General features: G+C 39.8%; 1 protein-coding gene and 1 pseudogene across 1 annotated transcript in view; one reads left to right on the forward strand and one right to left on the reverse strand.

The window, feature by feature from the left end:
- The window catches only part of PDE11A (phosphodiesterase 11A), a 407,012-nt gene that overhangs the window by 127,460 nt on the left and 259,014 nt on the right, over nucleotides 1–20,538 (forward strand). Inside the window, exon 3 of the mRNA XM_061135538.1 lies at nucleotides 15,084–15,173. Coding sequence (XP_060991521.1) covers nucleotides 15,084–15,173 — 90 coding nt within the window. The remainder of the gene's footprint in view (nucleotides 1–15,083; nucleotides 15,174–20,538) is intronic.
- On the reverse strand, nucleotides 59–12,654 carry LOC133051276 (disks large homolog 4-like; annotated as a pseudogene).

Genomic DNA, 20,538 nt, shown 5'->3' on the forward strand with positions numbered 1-20,538 from the left:
CTATTGACAATCTTTTCTAGTTCTTTCATGGTGACCAATCTTCCATCTATTCTCCAACCTAAGGAAGGGACAGAGGCTGTGGCCAGTTCAGGGGAAGGATCTGAAGAGGCAGGGTCAATGGGGATGTCATAGGGTGACTGGTGGGGGGGGCATGGGGAGCTCCAGGGTTTGGAGGGCTCTCACAGGTCGTGATGTCTGGGGGAGCGTAGCTGGCACTCAGGCAGGCATTGCTGGGCGTGGCCACCTTTAGGAAGACCACGTCGTACGTGTTCTTCAGGGCTGCCACGGCATCCTCATGCATGACGTCCTCCAGCCCCACGCTGTTGACCTGGGGCCAAGGGAAGCAGAGCTCACACGGAACCAGAAGCAATCTCAAGACAGACGTGCCGAGGGTGAGCCCATCAGGAAGCCTGGGCAGGCACCAGGCCAGCAGGCAGGACCCAGGTGTGGGCCAGAAGAGTGATGGGGGTCCCCACTCACCGCTAGGATCTTGTCTCCGACCTGTAACCTCCTGTTCTTGTAGGCAGCACCCCCTTCGATAATCTTGGTCACATAGATGCTGTTATCTCCGGGGATATGTTGGTTCCCAACACCTCTGGCGATGCTGAAGCCAAGACCTTTAGGCCCCTTGATGAGCTTGATCTCCATAAGCTTCTTAGCTGGGGGCTTCCAGCGCATGACGTAGAGGCAGACAATAGAGCCTGCCTCTTCGAGGGCCTCCACCACCGCTGAGTGGGTCACCTCCCGCACGTCCACTTCATTGACAGACAAGATGCTATCGTTGACCCTGAGACAGGCCGTCCTGGGCTGCAGCCCCACCGGGAATGATCTTGGTGATGAAGATGGAAGGGTCATCACCGATGTGGGGGTTATCAGTGCCACTTGCGATGCTGAAGCCCAGACCTGAGTTACCCCTTTCCAATGTGATCTCCTCCTATTCCATTTTCCACTCTGTCCCGTACACATATCTTGGGGCTTCTAGGGTATCTGTGTTGACAATCACAGGGGGAGAATTGGCCTGGCCTCTGTTTCTCCTCTTTAGGAACCTAAACTAGCTTGTGATTTATATGTTTTATTGATTTTCCTTTCAAGAATTTTTTCTGGGAAAATTTTATCAGTTTTGTTGATTGTTTTCAGTTTTTATTTTTATTAATTCCTTCTTTCTGTTTCTTTGTGTCTGTATTTTTGTTCTTTGGCTTACTTGTATGAAATTTAGCCCTGAAGATAAATTGTTGAATTATAACAAGAAACAGCACCTACAGGAAGCAGTGAAACCCTGTTGCTAACATACTGAACTTGGGTGGGGAGTGTGGATGGGATGGGGGAAGTGAGACATTTTGGTTTTGAAGATGGCATCCTAGCTTGTCAGCTAGACTGTTGTAAGACACAGAATGAGAGACCTTAGCTGAACTACCGATGAACCACACAGAAAGCTTCCCCCTTGCCTCTTTGGGTTGATATACCACTCTGGTAATAAACAATTAGCCCTTCACAAAATTCTCTTTGTTGTTAGGTCAAACTTTAAGCTCTCTTTGTGTTCAGTGTTATCTGTTAAGAATGTCCTGAATTTACTAGGTACCAACTCTGTGTTTTAGTTGCATAGACACAACTCACAGATCTGATCAAGGCTCTGACATTTATAATATTCGTTTTAGGGTCCTATTACATTAATTAAATATTAATGCTCTAAGCATATTTTTCATAGCCTTCTCTGTTTCTTCTCCACTGGAGAATATTGCTGGAAATTAAAAAATAGTGTGGTTTATTATTCATGTCATTGGTGTTACATTTTGATGATAAATTATTTTTGGAAAATGAAAAAAAAAAGATAAGTAGAAGAATCCCCTCTGGGTCTCATGCATTTCTCTGAATAGCAATTTTATATTTCCTCACTGTTTTTCCAGAGATTATTGCATATCTTCCATAAGCATCTATAAAATACTTAGCCATAGTCTTAAAAATTGGAGATACTTTCTGAAGAGCTTCTAATGAGATTAAAAAAAAAATACTGTATGTGGTATAAAAATGCTCACACAAAAGTAGCTTAAAAAAACATAGTTTGTAATATGTGTAGGCATTTATATAGTTTCTTATATTTTTTACTTATGACAACCGTGCACAAGGGGATGAACAGTCAGTGTATTTAAAACTCGTGACTTTTCTGGATGGGAAACCTGAGGTTAATTAATTCTTGACACATTATAAGGGTGAGGGGCTCTTGGCTACTGTTAAATAATCCAGAGATGGTGAGGGATGGCAGTGCTAGGCCAGAGAAGCTCAATGGTATGGTGATAGAGGCTTCAAAAACTGCTGACTTGCTGTCATGTGCTTATGCCTATTTATGGACAACAATTGAAGAGGACTTCAAGGGTTTGGAACTGGGTGATTAAGTCATTAATGATTCTTTTGGCAGGTAGGGCCTTTTGGAGGAGGAAACTTTTTCTTCAGGAGGACAGGGGGATTGAAATGACAAGCTTGGTTTTGGAATGCTGAGTTTAAGGCATTAAACTCAGGTTGAAATGTCTTATAGGTAACTGGTGATGCAGAGCTAGAGCACAGAGAAAGGTCAGCACCAGAGTGTCAACTTTGAGTATCGTCCCAGAAGTTACCATTAAGACACACACAAGAGAAAGAGACTTTGGCACCTGTTTAGTTAATATGGTTGAATTCAGAGTTGAGTTCAGCCTAGGACCAGGAATGCTAATATTAGACTGTAAGACAGAGGAAGCAAAGGTTTTCAGAACTCACATTGGTGAACTGGGATCAGAAACTCTGAAAAACAGCAGAGGAGGGCTGAGAAAAAAACGGGTGGGAAAATCGGAGAGTGAAGTCAGAGGCAAAATAAATTAACAACAGACCGAAGTTCAAGAGTGAGGCAGGAAAAGCAAGTGAGCAGGAGGAAGTTTCTCAGCCTTCTTCAATATCTGGCTGCACCAAGTTCATTGTCTTTTTTCACTGACTCTTGGTCAAGGGTTAATCCTTGTGTGGCCAACCCACTTTATTTTGTAGGATTTTTACATTGTCAGAATAAGTCAATTCTTAGAGGGAGATTGTAAAAAGAGAGAATTAGAAGGCCAAACACCAAATCCAGAATTACAACTTAAATGGGGAATCAGAAACACAGAAATAGAAATAGGAGTTTATAGTGCAGGGAAACCAAGATTTTAATATCTTGCTGGTGATTGAGTGTTAAAGGCTTCAAAAAGGACTTAGAATAACTGATGGATCTTGTGATCGGGTGATTAGAAAGTTATAGACAAGCTTCCTGTAGACTGAAGATTGTAAGCTGGGTGGTAGAATGTGAGGAATTGAAGACGAGCAGATGTAGGTCACATAGAGAAAATGGAAACAGCAATACCAGGTGAGAGGGAATACATTCCTCTTTGAAGGGAGAGGAGAGCAGCTGGACACAGGAGACAGAAATGATGATGATAGAGAGGAAGATTCTTCAGAAAAGACAGAATGAAAAACTCCCAGCAAATGCCTTGTCTCCATAGACAAGCCATGCATTTTTCCTTGGGCCTAGAGAAAAGGAGATTGTCTTGGGTGGACTTGAGATATTGAGATAAGATTGAGAGTGGAAGAGAAAATATGTTCAAACTTTGTATTAAGCCTAAATTTATCTGGAATCAGAATACAAACAAAAAAATCTGATCAAGCTTTATACAAAAATAACCTGTAATATAACTGTGAATAACAGTTAGAACTGTACATGGGACAACAGACTGGTTCCAAATAGGAAAACAAGTACGTAAAGGCTGTATATTGTCACCATGCTTATTTTAACTTATATGCAGAGTACATCATGAGAAATGCTGGGCTGGAGGAAGCACAGGCTGGAATCAAGATTGCCAGGAGAAATGTCAATAACCTCAGATATGCAGATGACACCACCCTTATAGCAGAAAATGAAGAACTAAAAAACCTCTTGATGAAAGTGAAAGAGGAGAGTGAAAAAGTTGGCTTAAAGCTCAACATTCAGAAAACTAAGATCATGGCATCTGGTCCCATCACTTCATGGCAAATAGATGGGGAAACAGTGGAAACAGTGGCTGACTTTATTTTGGGGGGCTCCAAAATCACTACAGATGGTGATTGCAGTCATGAAATTAAAAGACGCTTACTCCTTAGAAGGAAGGTTATGACCAACCTAGATAGCATATTAAAAAGCAGAGACATTACTTTGTCAACAAAGGTCCGTCTAGTCAAGGCTATGGTTTTTCCAGTAGTCATGTATGGATGTGAGAGTTGGACTATAAAGAAAGCTGAGCACCAAAGAATTGACGCTTTTGAACTGTGGTGTTGGAGAAGACTCTTGAGAGTCCCTTGGACTGCAAGGAGATCCAACCAGTCCATCCTAAAGGAGATCAGTCCTGGGTGTTCATTGGAAGGACTGATGTTGAAGCTGAAACTCCAAACCTTTGGCCACCTGATGCGAAGAGCTGACTCATTGGAAAAGACCCTGATGCTGGGAAAGATTGAGGGCAGGAGGAGAAGGGGACGACAGAGGATGAGATGGTTGGATGGCATCACCGACTCAATGGACATGGGTTTGGGTGGACTCCGGTAGTTGGTGATGGACAGGGAGGCCTGGTGTGCTGCGGTTCATGGGGTCGCAGAGTTAGACACAGCTGAGTGACTAAATTGAACTGAACTGAAAACTGCTCTAAAAATAAAGTCTATTAATTAAAACAATTTTTAAAAGGATTAAGTACTGATGCATTTTATAACATGTATGAAGCTTTTTAACAGAATACTACATGAAATCAGTCAGCGAGACACAAAAGGCCAAGTACCCATGATTCCATTTATATGAAATGTCCACTGCTTTAAGAACCATGAGTTATTAAAAAAAAAAAAAAAAAAAAAAGGCGCTAGATAAATGAGACAGTAAAAGGAAGGTGTCAACTAAAAAGACGCACAACATAAGAGCCGTAAGTTAAGTTTTCTTGGGGGTAAAATGAGGACTGCAGCCCAGGAGACAGCACCTTAGACAGCTCTGAGAGACTGCTCCAAAGAGGCAATGGGGAAAGGTCAATATATAAGATTTTGGTGAAGGGGGAGTTCATTGCAATCGAGCATTTACGTGAGGAGCTAACAGAGTTAGCTCCTTTCTGTTAGTCACCGTGAAGGGATTTTAGTGCTTTTCCAGATATGAAGAGATGCAAAGATTGGGATCATGAAATCAGTTCCTGAAAATATATTTCTTTTTTTTTTTTCTTCTGAAAATATATTTCTAAAGATCCTTTCCACCAGTTTGGAACAGAGCGCCTCACCCTCCGCCCTGAATCGCCCTCAGGGGATGTTGAAGGTCAGCATTTGCAGCAGCTCAGGGTTCAGTTTCCACAGAGGCAGATGGCAAATGCCCTTGTTGTTGTTGTTCAGCCGCTGGCAAATGCTCTTGGCAAGTGCCAATTCACAATTGACTGGCAAGTGCCAATTTGTGGTTGACAAAGGATTGTGCTACTAATGTGAAGAAATCATGTGAATATGTTTCAAATATTTAAAAAAAATATGTATTTCTCTTCAGAAAGTAACCTAAAAGGAATTTTTCTATTCATACGTTGATTGCAATACAATAGAATTTTTCTAGCATCAGAATGTTGAAGCCATGACTAAATTACTGTGTAGTATAGCTTCCTGCCTTTATACCTTTCCTTGGTAAGTGAAAAGATCATAATGATGTTAATAGCTAAGACTCAAGAATGCCTGGATCAAACTGTAGCTCAAACTGATTTCTTACAGGAGCTTTTGAGTTACAAAAATGAACAGAGATACTGGGAAGGCTGAGATATGTAGGTCAACCTACTTACAAAAATAACCTTGATGGAGTTACATAGGTAGATATTACTGTAAAATTTCTTCACACAGTGAGAGGGAGTTGGCCAAACTTACCATATTATCTATTCATCTCAGACAAAGCAATCATATCTTGTAGACCCATTGGACTGTATCGCATAGATGACAGTTGCTAATTATCAAGAAAGAGTCATGATTTTAAAAAATGAAAGATGGTTAATATTCTTAGAATATAAAGAGTTCTTATGAAGCAATAAAAATAGATAAATGTCCAATAAAAAGAAAAGGAAGATAAATAGGCCACAATAAAAAATAGAGATAGCCAACAAATTATGAAAATTGTTCAATATCATTAATAATCTAATAAATAGAAGTTAATGCAAAAATGAGTATTGATTTAATCAATCATATAGATATAATTTTAAAAGAATGATAATACCCAGTGTTCCATGAGTAGGGCATTACTGTTAGTGGGTATATAAATTGGTAGCACTTTTTTGGAGGCTGATTTGGCAATAACTAGTAACTTTTCTTTTAAATGCACATATACTGCAGCCTTAAACTTTTAATTCTAGGAATCTGTCCAACAGAAGTATTGTTCAGGTGCACAAAGATATATTTGTAAGAAAGTTCATGACAGTGTTATTTGTAATAGGGAAAAATTGGAAACAAGGTGAACGTCTACTAATAGGCACATCCACCCCCTAGAATATTTGTCAGAGATTAAAAAGAATTAAGCGGATGTCTTTGGGACTGACATTAATGATTTCCAAGATTTATTGCCAAGTAATAAGACGGTGTAGAACATAACTTACAGTCTGATCCCTCTTGTGTTTACCACCACTCCTAAAACTAAATATGTGCATGTGGTTCGTAAAAAGGGATCCAGAAGAATACACTGTAAATGCTAACTGGGTTTTCTCCTTGGGAGAGGAGAGGGTGGCAAGACAGGAAATGAAAGGGGATCTGTGGTTATTTTATTGTATACACTGCTGCCGGGCCAGCCGGAAGATTTCAGCGAGCAACACGACGCGTTCCTTTAGGCTAAGAAATAAAGAGACAGAACAGATGGGGTCGAGAGGATTGCTGCATTCAACGATGATTCTTTATTTCTCAGGGTTACATATATACTAAACCAAGAAGAGAGGCATCCCAAAGAAAATTCTTCCCCATGTACATCATCTTTAAGATAACAATCACCAAAGCTCTCTCATGGCGCCAAAGGCATCCTACTTATCTTAAGGGCAGTCGTGCAAAGCTATCTATCTGCACCTTGTGTGCATTCAAGGCTCACTAATGTTCTGTTAGGAGTTAACTTGGATAGTAAATTCCAGAGAGGTGGCGGGACAGAGAGCTATGTCTGCGAACAGACCCTTGATAATCAATCAAGGCAGCTCCCAGAGTCAGCTCTTTCAATCCGCTCCCCGCACACTGCTATACTGTTGGATTTTTTTTTAACAAAAGCTAAAAATTTGTTTCTTCTTAGGAGTTATTTAAAAGTGTACAAATGTCAATGAATGAATACTAACACTAGTGTTAATATTCTAAATCATTTAGAATATTGCCTGGTACAGAGGAAGTATTAATGCCATGTAAATGTGTGTTAAAGTAAATATTCAAATATTAGAGCTCTGTTTTAAGAAAATAATCATGAGATGTGCAAAGATTTAATTGCAAGGCAACCACTAATCTGCTTTTTCCTCTATATATTTTCTTTTTCCAGACTAAACAATGGAATGTTTTGCATTAATAAAAATTGGTTATAATAAGTTATAGCTGGTTATAAAAAGTAAAGAAATGCAGAAAACAAAATATTACATGTAGGATTTTTATTATTATATAATAGGCCTATTTGAGTTTATGTGAAGAGAGAGAGAGAAGAAAACTTGAATGATGGTTTCCAAAATGTTAATAGTGGTTACCTCTGAGTGGTGGAAATGAGTACTTTTATTTTCTGTTGAAATATTGTGACAATGCAAATTATCTTAGAAAGGACATGGATCGCAAAATGGGATCTTTCAGGGTTTTCCCTTCGATGTCTATGAGAGGGTGGAAATGTAGAACTGTCACAAGAGGATTATTTTTCTAAAGTCTGAAGCGTGGGGAATGGGGTCACATAGAGATAAGGGCTTCCCTGGTGGCTCAGATGGTAAAGAATCTGCCTGCAATGCAGAAGACCTGGGTTCCGTCCTTCGGTTGGGAAGATCCCCTGGAGGAGGGCATGGCAACCCACTCCAGTATTCTTGTCTGGAGAATCCCCATGGACAGAGGAGCCTGGTGGGCTATAGTCAAAGGAGTTGCAAAAAGTTGGACATGACTAAGCAACTAAGTGATGCACAACTCATCACAGAGAGATAAGGCTATCGGTTAATGTGACTGGTACCTGCATAATTCAAGTGCTCAGCAGGCCAGAGTCTCTAAAAAGTCCAAGAGATTAGGTATTTGATACTGAACTGCAACTTGCCAGGAATTGAACTCAGCCTATCAAGGAAAAGCTTGGAATATCCATACTCTTGGGAATATTTTAGCCAATACTAGCTTCAAGGAAAGAGCTGAGAATAGTGGAAGGGTCCTCACTCCAATTCTTCTGGGGGCCCAGCTTTCATACCCAGGGCAGAGGCAGAATCTCTAACATCCCCCCTCTGCTAAGAAGGGGAAGTGGAGGAATAGTGAACTTTTCCTTCCTTATTTGCCGTCTTGTTCTCTCTTATCTTTTATGACTAAAATTCTCCTTCTACCCATTCTCTTAGGGTCTTCATTCTTAAAGTGGGCAGTTTCAATAAGTATGTAATTGGATCATCTATTCCAGATGCCAGTGTTTCATTTAAACAAATTTGTACTTTATGCCTCTGTGTATTTATTGGAGACTTTTCTTCACAGAGGGCACAGCTCTGAGAGGAAAAGGCACGCTTCAGCCAAAAGTATATATACTTTGGTGTGATCTGATAAGATACGTTTATTATTCTGATTCTTGAAATAAAAACCCAACCTATTTTAGTTACTGAATTTGCATAGAGAGATTACAGTGAACTAAACTATACCTCTGGAAGCAGGAATTTCTTCCAGAGTTTCCAGAGCTTCAAACTAATTTTTCACTATTTCAAGTATTCTATTTCTGAAAGATGTGGAAAGTGTTTCATTGTGTGAAAATCCTGTGACTGGTTCCTATTTTGATGCTTTATTTTCCAAATTACTCTATTTGAAGAGTTTATTTAGCTTTTGAATTACAACTGTTAGAACACCCCCAGTTCCAGATCAGCAGGGCTTGAATCAGCAAAGTGCCTTATAGTTAATGCCTCAAGGCAGATCTCAGGATCTGCACAGAAAAGCAAGGTGTGGGTCGGACCCCCTAATTTGGCTGACAGTGATGTGGCACCTCCAGCTGTGTTGCCTCCAGGAGTGGGGTTCATAAAGGGGATGGCCCCAGGCCTCTCACTGCAAGCATCCAGTGTAGACCCCCAGTGTTCTTTAATGATGTGTAATTGGACCAGACTAGACCATGGGGCTTGAATAGCCTTTCTCTGCAGTCAAAGTGCTCAGTACCTACTGTCTTTCTTTAGGACATTGATGGACGGTCCCAGTGCTCAGATTTTATGTTTATTAGTGATACTTTTCATGAGTTTCCAGGGCTAAAGTGACTTTTTCACACTGTTTAATGATTTTCAGTTTAACTCCCTTTCTGAGTGGGATGTTGTAAAGATTAATTAGCCAGTGTTCATAAAGTGCTTTCAAGCTGAAAAGTGCTGCACAAGGGTGTACAGACTCATTAGCTTCTTAGTCATTAAGGCTTTTTAGACCTTTTGGCCTTCAGAAACTAGATGGTGAAGACCAAATTAGTGTTTTTTTCTTGGAGGAGGGGGACTTCAGAAAGAGCAGAATAGAACAGTATTTCTTTTTCTAAAAAAGACATGTTTTGCACTGGAACTGAAAAAGGATATAAGATTTTTTTTCATTATCTCCTATTTCCATAATGCTTCAGCTGCTTCTTACTCCCTTCTTTCAAATTGTATTTGACTGTTTCTCCTGCATATGTATTAAGAAATTCTATACTTGTTGCATAGGCATCGTGGTGGTGGTAGAGATGGTGGGGGACAGGGAGGACTGGCATTCTGCTGCCTATGGGGTCGCAAAGACTGAACATGACTGAACAACAGCAGCAGCAATGGAGCTGAGTCCGACCCCCGAAAGTGTTGAATTGTTGTGCCGGTGAATGGCACAGTATAGATCATTCCCTTTGTAAGCAAAGATCCCCTTTTAGTTTCTAATGTTTCATGAAGGTCTGGTATTGTCTCCATCCATAGTAATCTTTAGATATATAATATGTAGGATTATATATATATATATGTGTCATTGTTGTTCAGTTGCTAAATCATGTCTGACTTTTTGCAACCCCATGGCCTGCAGGGCGGCAGGCTTCCCTGCCCTTCACTGTATCCCAGAGTTTGCTCAAATTCATGTCCATTGAGTTAGTGATGCTATCTAACCATCTATATATACACATATGTATGAGTTCTATATAATTCAATTAAAAGCATTTTATTGAGGGTGGAAAAGTACAAAAAGACATAAAAAGATTCTTGGAAAAAAAAAAGACAGAGATGAATTATTTACCAAGAATTAGATTAACAGTTGACTTTTCAACAGCATTAACTGCACGTGATAGGGGAATATCTTCTAAGTACTGAGAGAAAACAGCTGTCAACTTAGAATTGTGTACCCAAATAAATTAACTTTTAAGTTCATAAAATAAAAACATTTTAATACAAAACAAAGCATTTACCACCAATGCTGAAGAATGTTCTAAAGGATTGTCTTCACAAAGAAAGAAAATTATCCTAGAAGGGAAGAAGGAGGTACTGGAAGAAATGAACAGGGAAAAATTGGTAAACATGTAGACAAATCAAAATAAGCACTGCCTAATAACAATAACAAAATAATATCCAATTTGTAGTAGCAAAGCCAGATAGAACTAGAAAAAAAGGTAACAGGAAAAAAAAAATGTATATCAGGAAGTAGTATTGAGAGTTAAAGTATTCCAAAGTCCTTACCTTATTTATGAGGAGACTAAAGATGTTAAATTTAGATTTTATCAAGTATGTACATAAAATTTCTCTTAAATAAAGGAAGTGTAATGTAGTAAAGGGGAGAATCAATGGAATGAGGGAATAAAATCAGTAGCAACTGACTCAGTAAAAAAGAGAGTAAGGAAATTAATACTGCCTTTAGTAATTGTGAATCTCTTGCCTTAACATTACATATACTAAATAACTATGTGTGGACTTCATACACACACACAACACACACACACACACACACACACACACACACACACCCTTACAGGGAAAATGAAAAAAAAAATAGTGATATGTGAACAGGTGGTTCTGGCTTGGGATAAGATGTTTAATAACAGCATCATACAGATTACATAGGGCATGCATTACCAGAGAAGAACCTGAAATGTAGGGAACCAAAATCTTTTATAATAGACAGTAAACCCACCTGACCTCTGCCTCAGAGAAAGGCGTTATCTTCATTATACTGCATAGTAAGCATTTCTGCTCTTTGTTCTATTTTACAAGACTGTTAACTATATAAACACTCTGCAAAGATAAGCCATTGCCTTTGTTTGCAAGATGTGCAGAAATGTGAGGAATACATGGAGAATATTTCTCAACAAATTTGATAAATTTGTGAAGCCTGTTTTCTCATCTGAAAAGTAGAATGAAGAGTATAACTATGTAGTTGTGAGGATCAAATGATATAGTGCATATAAAATGCCTAACATCATATCCAAGGACTTTGTCAATATAAGTTACTATTATAAATGATTATTTCTTGAATAAGATGTAAGTGTGTTTATTGAATTCTTTGTTTTCTCTAATAAATTGTGAATCACTATGTTGTACACCTGAAACATAATACTCTACATCAACTATATCTCAGTAAAAGCAATCGGGGTCTCAGCATTAGCTTCTACAGCCTTCTGAATTATTAAGACTTTTAGGGACACTCTGTCAGAGGTGAGGATGCCCAAGTAGCCAAAGCAAGATTTTAATAGGAAAGAAATGATAGGAATTGTGAAGTTCCCTTCATCTTTAGACCACCTTCAGCCCTCTACAAAAGCACCTCCCACCCCAAGTAGTTTCATTCTGGGTATCCCAGTGTTGCCAAAATTCTGGGCTCTGTTCTCTGGCCCCAAACTGAAACACAGAGACAGAATTTTGGGTGAAGTAGAAAAGAGTAGCTTTTATTGCTTTGCCAGGCAAAAGAGGCCACAGTAGGCTAGCGCCCTCAAGACTTTGCCCTCCCTTGGGAAAAATAGGAAGGGGACTTATAGTTCAGGAAGGGGAGGGAGTGCAGCAGATAAGAAGTAGGGCAGATGCAAGCTTGCGTTCTTCTTTCCTGTTGGAAAGCCTTTACATGGTCAAAGTCAGGGTCAGGAGGTCTTGGGAGGGTTCCGGTAGGCCTTGAGGCTATCGAATCTTGACTTTTTTTTCTGGAATAAAGAATACTCACAAAAGAAGGGAGTGTTAGGGAGGGCTTCCTCAGAGAAGCAAACACCATGTGCATTGTAGAGCTCTGATTAAAAAGAAATTGTTTTCAAAATGTAATTAAGTAAGCAAGAGAAACATTTCTGAGAAAATGGCTGAGTGGGCTTAAAAGAATAAGGCCTAGCCTATTGGAGGCAACCTTAACCAATTTCTACTAACACCACGAGTGTCTCACACCTGCTCCTGGGTGGATCCTCCCTTGCTGTTTTCATCCCTCACCCTCAGCAAGCTCTGCACTGCCCTCTTCTGGGCATGGAAGGAGCTGCTCGGTTTTGCCACTGCTCTGTACCTCTTGATATGGCATCATGGGGGTGTGTGTGTGTGTGTGTGTGTGTGTGTGTGTGTGATAGAGAGACTGACTGTCATATAAAACATGGGTGTGTGTGTGTGTGTGTGTGTGTGTGTGTGATAGACTGACTGTCATATAAAACATGGGTGTGTGTGTGTGTGTGTGTGTGTGTGTGATAGAGAGACTGATTGTCATATAAAACATGGGTGTGTGTGTGTGTGTGTGATAGACTGACTGTCATATAAAACATGGGTGTGTGTGTGTGTGTGTGTGTGATAGAGAGACTGACTGTCATATAAAACATGGGTGTGTGTGTGTGTGTGTGTGTGTGTGTGTGTGATAGAGAGACTGACTGTCATATAAAACATGGGTGTGTGTGTGTGTGTGTGATAGACTGACTGTCATATAAAACATGTGTGTGTGTGTGTGTGTGTGTGTGTGTGTGTGTGTGATAGACTGACTGTCATATAAAACATGGGTGTGTGTGTGTGTGTGTGTGTGTGATAGAGAGACTGACTGTCATATAAAACATGGGTGTGTGTGTGTGTGTGATAGACTGACTGTCATATAAAACATGGGTGTGTGTGTGTGTGTGTGTGTGTGTGTGTGTGATAGACTGACTGTCATATAAAACATGGGTGTGTGTGTGTGTGTGTGTGTGTGTGTGTGTGTGATAGACTGACTGTCATATAAAACATGGGTGTGTGTGTGTGTGTGTGATAGAGAGACTGACTGTCATATAAAACATGGGTGTGTGTGTGTGTGTGTGTGTGTGTGTGTGTGATAGACTGACTGTCATATAAAACATGGGTGTGTGTGTGTGTGTGTGTGTGTGTGATAGAGAGACTGATTGTCATATAAAACATGGGTGTGTGTGTGTGTGTGTGTGATAGACTGACTGTCATATAAAACATGGGTGTGTGTGTGTGTGTGTGTGTGTGATAGAGAGACTGACTGTCATATAAAACATGGGTGTGTGTGTGTGTGTGTGTGTGTGTGTGTGTGTGTGATAGACTGACTGTCATATAAAACATGGGTGTGTGTGTGTGTGTGTGTGTGTGTGTGTGTGATAGAGAGACTGATTGTCATATAAAACATGGGTGTGTGTGTGTGTGTGTGTGTGATAGACTGACTGTCATATAAAACATGGGTGTGTGTGTGTGTGTGTGTGTGTGATAGAGAGACTGACTGTCATATAAAACATGGGTGTGTGTGTGTGTGTGTGTGTGTGTGTGTGTGTGATAGACTGACTGTCATATAAAACATGGGTGTGTGTGTGTGTGTGTGTGTGTGATAGAGAGACTGACTGTCATATAAAACATGGGTGTGTGTGTGTGTGTGTGTGTGTGATAGACTGACTGTCATATAAAACATGGGTGTGTGTGTGTGTGTGTGTGTGTGATAGACTGACTGTCATATAAAACATGGGTGTGTGTGTGTGTGTGTGTGTGTGATAGAGAGACTGACTGTCATATAAAACATGGGTGTGTGTGTGTGTGTGTGTGTGTGTGTGATAGACTGACTGTCATATAAAACATGCCCACATGCCCTTTTGCCTCTACTTCAGGGAAGTCCCAAGACATTGTCTCTTGTCACAATCCCCTACACTGTAAAGAGTTTAGGGAAATAATTATTTTGGCTTTTACTTGAAACATTTCCTCTCTCACTAGAATCAGAGATTCTGCAGATGAATTTGAGTGAGAGTGCCAGGAAGTACTGGAAATCACGAAACCTAGACCCCCTGTAATAATTTTTTGTTAGGATCAGGCCTGTCGCATGTAGCTGTTTCTCCCCATAGGAAGAGTGTCTCACCTAAAGGATTCCCAGCCTCTCCTCAAACCAGCTTCTGTAGCACCAGCCCACTGATCTGCATTCATGTCTAGTTGTGTCAACAGAACGGTGGGCTCAATTTGAACCCTTCTGTGTGAGGCTCCTCGGCCCTCTGGCCCCTCGGCTCCTACCGGGCCCATCCTAACAGTCATACTCAAATCTGAAGCTGGCAGGGTTCTAGGGTCAAGCTGAGATCCCTGCTACTGATACATGTGTACAAAGAAGTTGGCTTATATCCTGCCTACTTCCAAGTGTGAGTATGTGCATTGCCTTAAATTTTAAATATATCAGACTTCCTCCATTTACTCATTTTTCATTGATCAACAAAGGCATACAGAGATGCCTTTTATACACAGTTCCTGTGTCATAGCCATCACAGTCTGTTTCTCATTTTATGTCTTCACAGATGTGACTGTTCCTAGTTAAAACCTGAGACTACATCATAGTTAACTCTGAAGAATATTCTTTCTGAAGTTAAGATATTAGCATCAACAACACTATATTCTGCCTCTGTGGTTGAAAAAAATGTATTAAAATCAGGCATGTGAAGGAAATGTGGAATCTGGCTCCATATTTTTATGGTTTAATGTTCTTAACACTCTCTTTGCCCCCAGGTCATGCAGATGTATCTTCCATTTTGTGGAATTGCCATATCTAATGCTCAGCTCTTTGCTGCCTCAAGGAAAGAATATGAAAGAAGCAGGGTGAGTAGAAAGAAGCATTGCTGACAATCCTCAGAGCTCTTTGTCTTTCAAGTGTCTGTGAGTCATTATGTCTTTTAAAAACAGTAGATGATCTTTGAATAGTACAGAAACATTTTTTTAAATCTGTATAATCCTTCAAGTCTGTGGTTGATGATCCCCTTTAAGCAATAAACTCAAATGGAAGTGGATATAAATCCTCTGTTGTTGTGCAGGGGAAATAGCTTCTTTTAAAAAGGAAATTAATTTTCACATCTATACTACAAGGCAATAGATATATTCTAGCTTACTTACAGTTTTGAAACAATAACACAATTAGTGATCTTTTTACAATTTAGTTCCTTTAAGAAGCAAAGTATGTTATAGATGATTTCACCCCAACTCACAAATTATGTTTGTGAATTGAAAGTTTTCCTGGAAGAGGATGATAATGTTGCAAACACCAGCTTATAGGACTATAAAGAAACACAGATACAGGGATTACTGTCATATACCTTCACCAGTTGTAGGGCTAAATAGTAAAAAACAAAACAAAAACAAAGACTGGTACTCAAAAAATTGCTAAACAATCAAGTAGAGGTTAAATATATTAGACTCACTCTATTTTTAAATATAGGGACATTGCTGTTACAATTTAGAAATATATTTAACAAGAAGATGTTCAGAAAGGTTAGAAACCCTCAGTTGATTGGTAATCAAATTGATTAAAAGTTTCATTTGCTAAGCATTATGATTTATGAATATTTCACAGGAAACAATTAACAACTACAGCCATCTTCTATAGCATCTTCTGATTTGGATCCTGTTTTCATCTTTAGCCCCATGTCTTACCATTCTCCTCCTTTCATTGGGCAATCCAGCAGTATAGGCCCCAATTTCCAGAAAACAGTCTGTTTCACTTTCTCATTCTCTTAGTAATATTTCTCCCTCTGCTTTCAGTGCCTCATGTCCACCTTTTTCTCCCACTGCTTTTGCCTTGCATTTCTCTGAAGACCCAGCTCAGTGTTCCACTTAATCTTTCCTTCTTTGCTTATTATTTTGTCTTATATTTACTGCCATTGTTTTATTGTGGACACTTATCACACTGTATAGTATTTATCAATGGACCTCCTCTCCAACTACATTTTGAATTCCTTAAGGAACACTTCATGCATTATGAATTGTTGCATCCTCATGTATTCATTTATTCACTCAACAAATATTTATTTTGTGGTCTTCTTCAGACACTGTCCATCAAAGTCCCTGCCTTCATAGAACTTACATTTAGATGAAAGGATAGATAATAGACAAACAAGCAAATGAAAAATAATATAGTATCAGGTAGTGGTAGTTCAGTTCAGTTCAATCGCTCAGTCGTGTCCAACTCTTTGCGACCCCATGAATCACAGCACGCCAGGCCTCCCTGTCCATCACCAACTCCCGGATTTTACTCAAACTCATGCCCATTGAGTCAGTGATGCCATCCAGCCATCTCATCCTCTGTCGTCCCCTTCTCCTCCTGCCCCCAAATCCCTCCCAGCATCAGGGTCTTTTCCAATGAGTCAACTCTTCGCATGAGGTGGCCAAAGTATTGGAGTTTCAGCTTCAGTATCAGTCTGTTCAATGAACACCCTGGACTTATTTCCTTTAGGATGGACTGGTTGGATCTCCTTGCAGTCCAAGGGACTCTCAAGAGTCTTCTCCAACACCACAGTTCAAAAGCATCAATTTTTCGGCGTTCAGCTTTCTTCACAGTCCAGCTCTCACATCCATACATGACCACTGGAAAAACCATAGCCTTGACCAGACAGACCTTTGTTGGCAAAGTAATGTCTCTGCTTTTTAATATGCTATCTAGGTGGTCATAAACATCTTTTAATTTCATGGCTGCAGTCACCATCCACAGTGATTTTGGAGCCCCGCAAAATAAAGTCTGTCACTGTTTCCACTGTTTCCCTATCTATTTCCCATGAAGTGATGGGACCAGATGCCATGATCTTAGTTTTCTGAATGTTGAGTTTTAAGCCTACTTTTTCACTCTCCTCTTTCACTTTCATCAAGAGGCTTTTCAGTTCCCCTTCACTCTCTGCCATAAGGGTGGTGTCATCTGCATATCTGAGGTTATTGATATTTCTCCCAGCAATCTTGATTCCAGCTTGTGCTTCTTCCAGCCCAGTGTTTCTCATGATGTACTCTGCATAGAAGTTAAATAAGCAGGGTGACAATATACAGCCTTGACACACTCCTTTTCCTATTTGGAACCAGTCTGTTGTTCCATGTCCAGTTCTAACTGTTGCTTCCTGACCTGCATACAGGTTTCTCAAGAGACAGGTCAGGTGGTCTGGTATGCCCATCTCTTTCCGAATTTTCCAAAGTTTATTGTGATCCATACAGTCACAGCTTTGGCATAGTCAATAAAGCAGAAATAGATGTTTTTCTGGAACTCTCTTGCTTTTTCGATGATCCGGCGAATATTGGCAATTTGATCTCTGATTCCTCTGACTTTTCTAAAACCAGCTTGAACATCTGGAAGTTCTCGGTTCACGTATTCCTGAAGACTGGCTTGGAGAATTTTGAGCATTACTTTACTAGCATGTGAGATGAGTGCAATTGTGCAGTAGTTTGAGCATTCTTTGGGATTGCCTTTTTTAGGGATTGGAATGAAAATGTACCTTTTCCAGTCCTGTGGCCACTGCTGAGTTTTCCAAATTGGCTGGCAAATTGAGTGCAACACTTTCACAGCATCATCTTTCAGGATTTGAAATAGCTCAACTGGAATTCCATCACCTCCACTAGCTTTGTTCTTACTGATGCTTTCTAAGGCCCACTTGACTTCACATTCCAGGATGTCTGGCTCTAGGTGAGTGATCACACCATCATGATTATCTGGATCGTGAAGATCTTTTCTGTATAGTTCTCCTGTGTATTCTTGCCACCTCTTCTTAGCATCTTCTGCTTCTGTTAGGTCCATACCATTTCTGTCCTTTATCGAAGCCATCTTTGCCTGAAATGTTCCCTTGATATCTCCAATTTTCCTGAAGAGATCTCTAGTCTTTCCCATTCTGTTGTTTTCCTCTATTTCTTTGCATTGATCGCTGAGGAAGGCTTTCTTATCTCTCCTTGCTATTCTTTGGAACTCTGCATTCAAATGGGAATATCTTTCCTTTTCTCCTTTGCTTTTCACTTCTCTTCTTTTCACAGCTATTTGTAAGGGCTCCTCAGACAACCATTTTGCCTTTTTTGCATTTCTTTTCCATGGGGATGGTCTTGATCCCTGTCTCCTGTACAATGTCACAAACCTCCGTCCATAGTTCATCAGGCACTCTGTCTATCAGATCTAGTCCCTTAAATCTATTTCTCACTTCCACTGTATAGTCATAAGGGATTTGATTTAGGTCATACCTGAATGGTCTGGTGGTTTCCCCTACTTTCTTCAGTTTAAGTCTGAATTTGGCAATAAGGAGTTCATGATCTGAGCCACAGTCAGCTCCTGGTCTTGTTTTTGCTGACTGTATAGAGCTTCTCCATCTTTGGCTGCAAAGGATATAATCAATCTGATTTTGGTGTTGACCATCTGGTGATGTCCATGTGTAGAGTCTTCTCTTGTGTTGTTGGAAGAGGGTGTTTGCTATGACCAGTGCATTCTCTTGGCAGAACTCTATTAGCCTTTGCCCTGCTTCATTCTGTACTCCAAGGCCAAATTTGCCTGTTACTCCAGGTGTTTCTTGACTTCCTACTTTTGCATTCCAGTCCCCGATAATGAAAAGGACATCTTTTTTAGGTGTTAGTTCTAAACGGTCTTGTAGGTCTTCATAGAACTGTTCAACTTCAGCTTCTTCAGCGTTACAGTTGGGGCATAGGCTTGGATTACCGTGATATTGAATGGTTTGCCTTGGAAACGAACAGAGATCATTCTGTCGTTTTTGAGATTGCATCCAAGTAGTGCATTTCATACTCTCTTGTTGACTATGATGGCTATTCCATTTCTTCTAAGGGATTCCTGCCCACAGTAGTAGATATAATGGTCATCTGAGTTAAGTTCACCCATTCCATTCCATTTTAGTTCACTGATTCCTAGAATGTCAACATTCACTCTTGCCATCTCCTGTTTGACCATTTCCAATTTGCCTTGATTCATGGACCTAACATTCCAGGTTCCTATGCAATATTGCTCTTTACAGCATCGGATCTTGCTTCTATCACCAGTCCCATCCACAACTGGGTATTGTTTTTGCTTTGGCTCCATCCCTTCATTCTTTCTGGAGTTATTTCTCCACTGATCTCCAGTAGCATATTGGGCACCTACCAACCTGGGGAGTTCCTTTTTCAGTATCCTATCATTTTGCCTTCTCCTACTGTTCATGGGGTAAGTGCTGTAAAAAAAAGAACAAAGTGAGATAATGGAATACAGACTGGTTGCTGAAGGGTAGTTTAGGATGATGTTTATTTCAGAAGGTGATCAAGAAGGTCTCTATGAAGACATCATATCTGAGCAGAGGCCTCAATGAAATGAAGGAGCAAAGCCACACAAATATCTAGGAAGAAGATTCCAAGCAGTAGAAATATCAAGTGCAAAGGCCAAGGGGCAGGAGAAGCTTTGGTCCATGTGTCTAAAGAGCAGATAGGAAAGACCTCAGATAGCCAAAACAATCCTAAAGAAGAAGAACAAAGCTGGGGGCGCCACACTTCTTGATTTAAAACTATTCTTCAAAGCTATAGTAATCAAAGTAGTATTGTACTGGCATTAAAAACAGACATACAGACCAATGGAATAGAATTAAGAGCCCAGAAATAAACCCATACATACAGAGTCAACATCTGTTTGACTAGGGAGCCAAGAATACTCAATGGGGAAAAAGTAGTTTTTTTTCAATAAATGGTTTTGGAAAACCGGATATTCACATGCAAAAGAATGAGATTAGGTTAAACCTCTATCTTATATCACTCACAAAAATCAACTTGAAATAGATTGAAAGCTTAAACTTGAGATCTGAAACTGTAAAACCCCTAGAAGAAAATATGGGTGAAAGCTCCAGTGATTTTTTGGGGGGTCTGATATAAAAGCTCAAGCAACAAAAGCAAAAATAAACAACTGAGATTACCTCAAACAAAAATACTTCTTCACAGCAAAAGAAACAATCAAAAAATGAAGAAGTGAACTATGGAATGGGAGAAAGTGTTTGCAAATCATCTGTAATGATAAGGGGTTAATCTACAAAATATATAAGGAACTCACACAACCCAATAGCAAAAAACAAACAAACAAACAAACAAAAAAAAACAAAAAACAAACAAAAAAACAACCCCAAATCATCCAATTAAAAAATAGAGAATTTGAAAAGACATTTTTCCAAAGAAGACATACAAATGGCCAATAGACACATGAAAA

This window comes from Dama dama, chromosome 33 (genome assembly GCF_033118175.1).
Source record: "Dama dama isolate Ldn47 chromosome 33, ASM3311817v1, whole genome shotgun sequence".
NCBI lineage: Eukaryota > Metazoa > Chordata > Mammalia > Artiodactyla > Cervidae > Dama > Dama dama.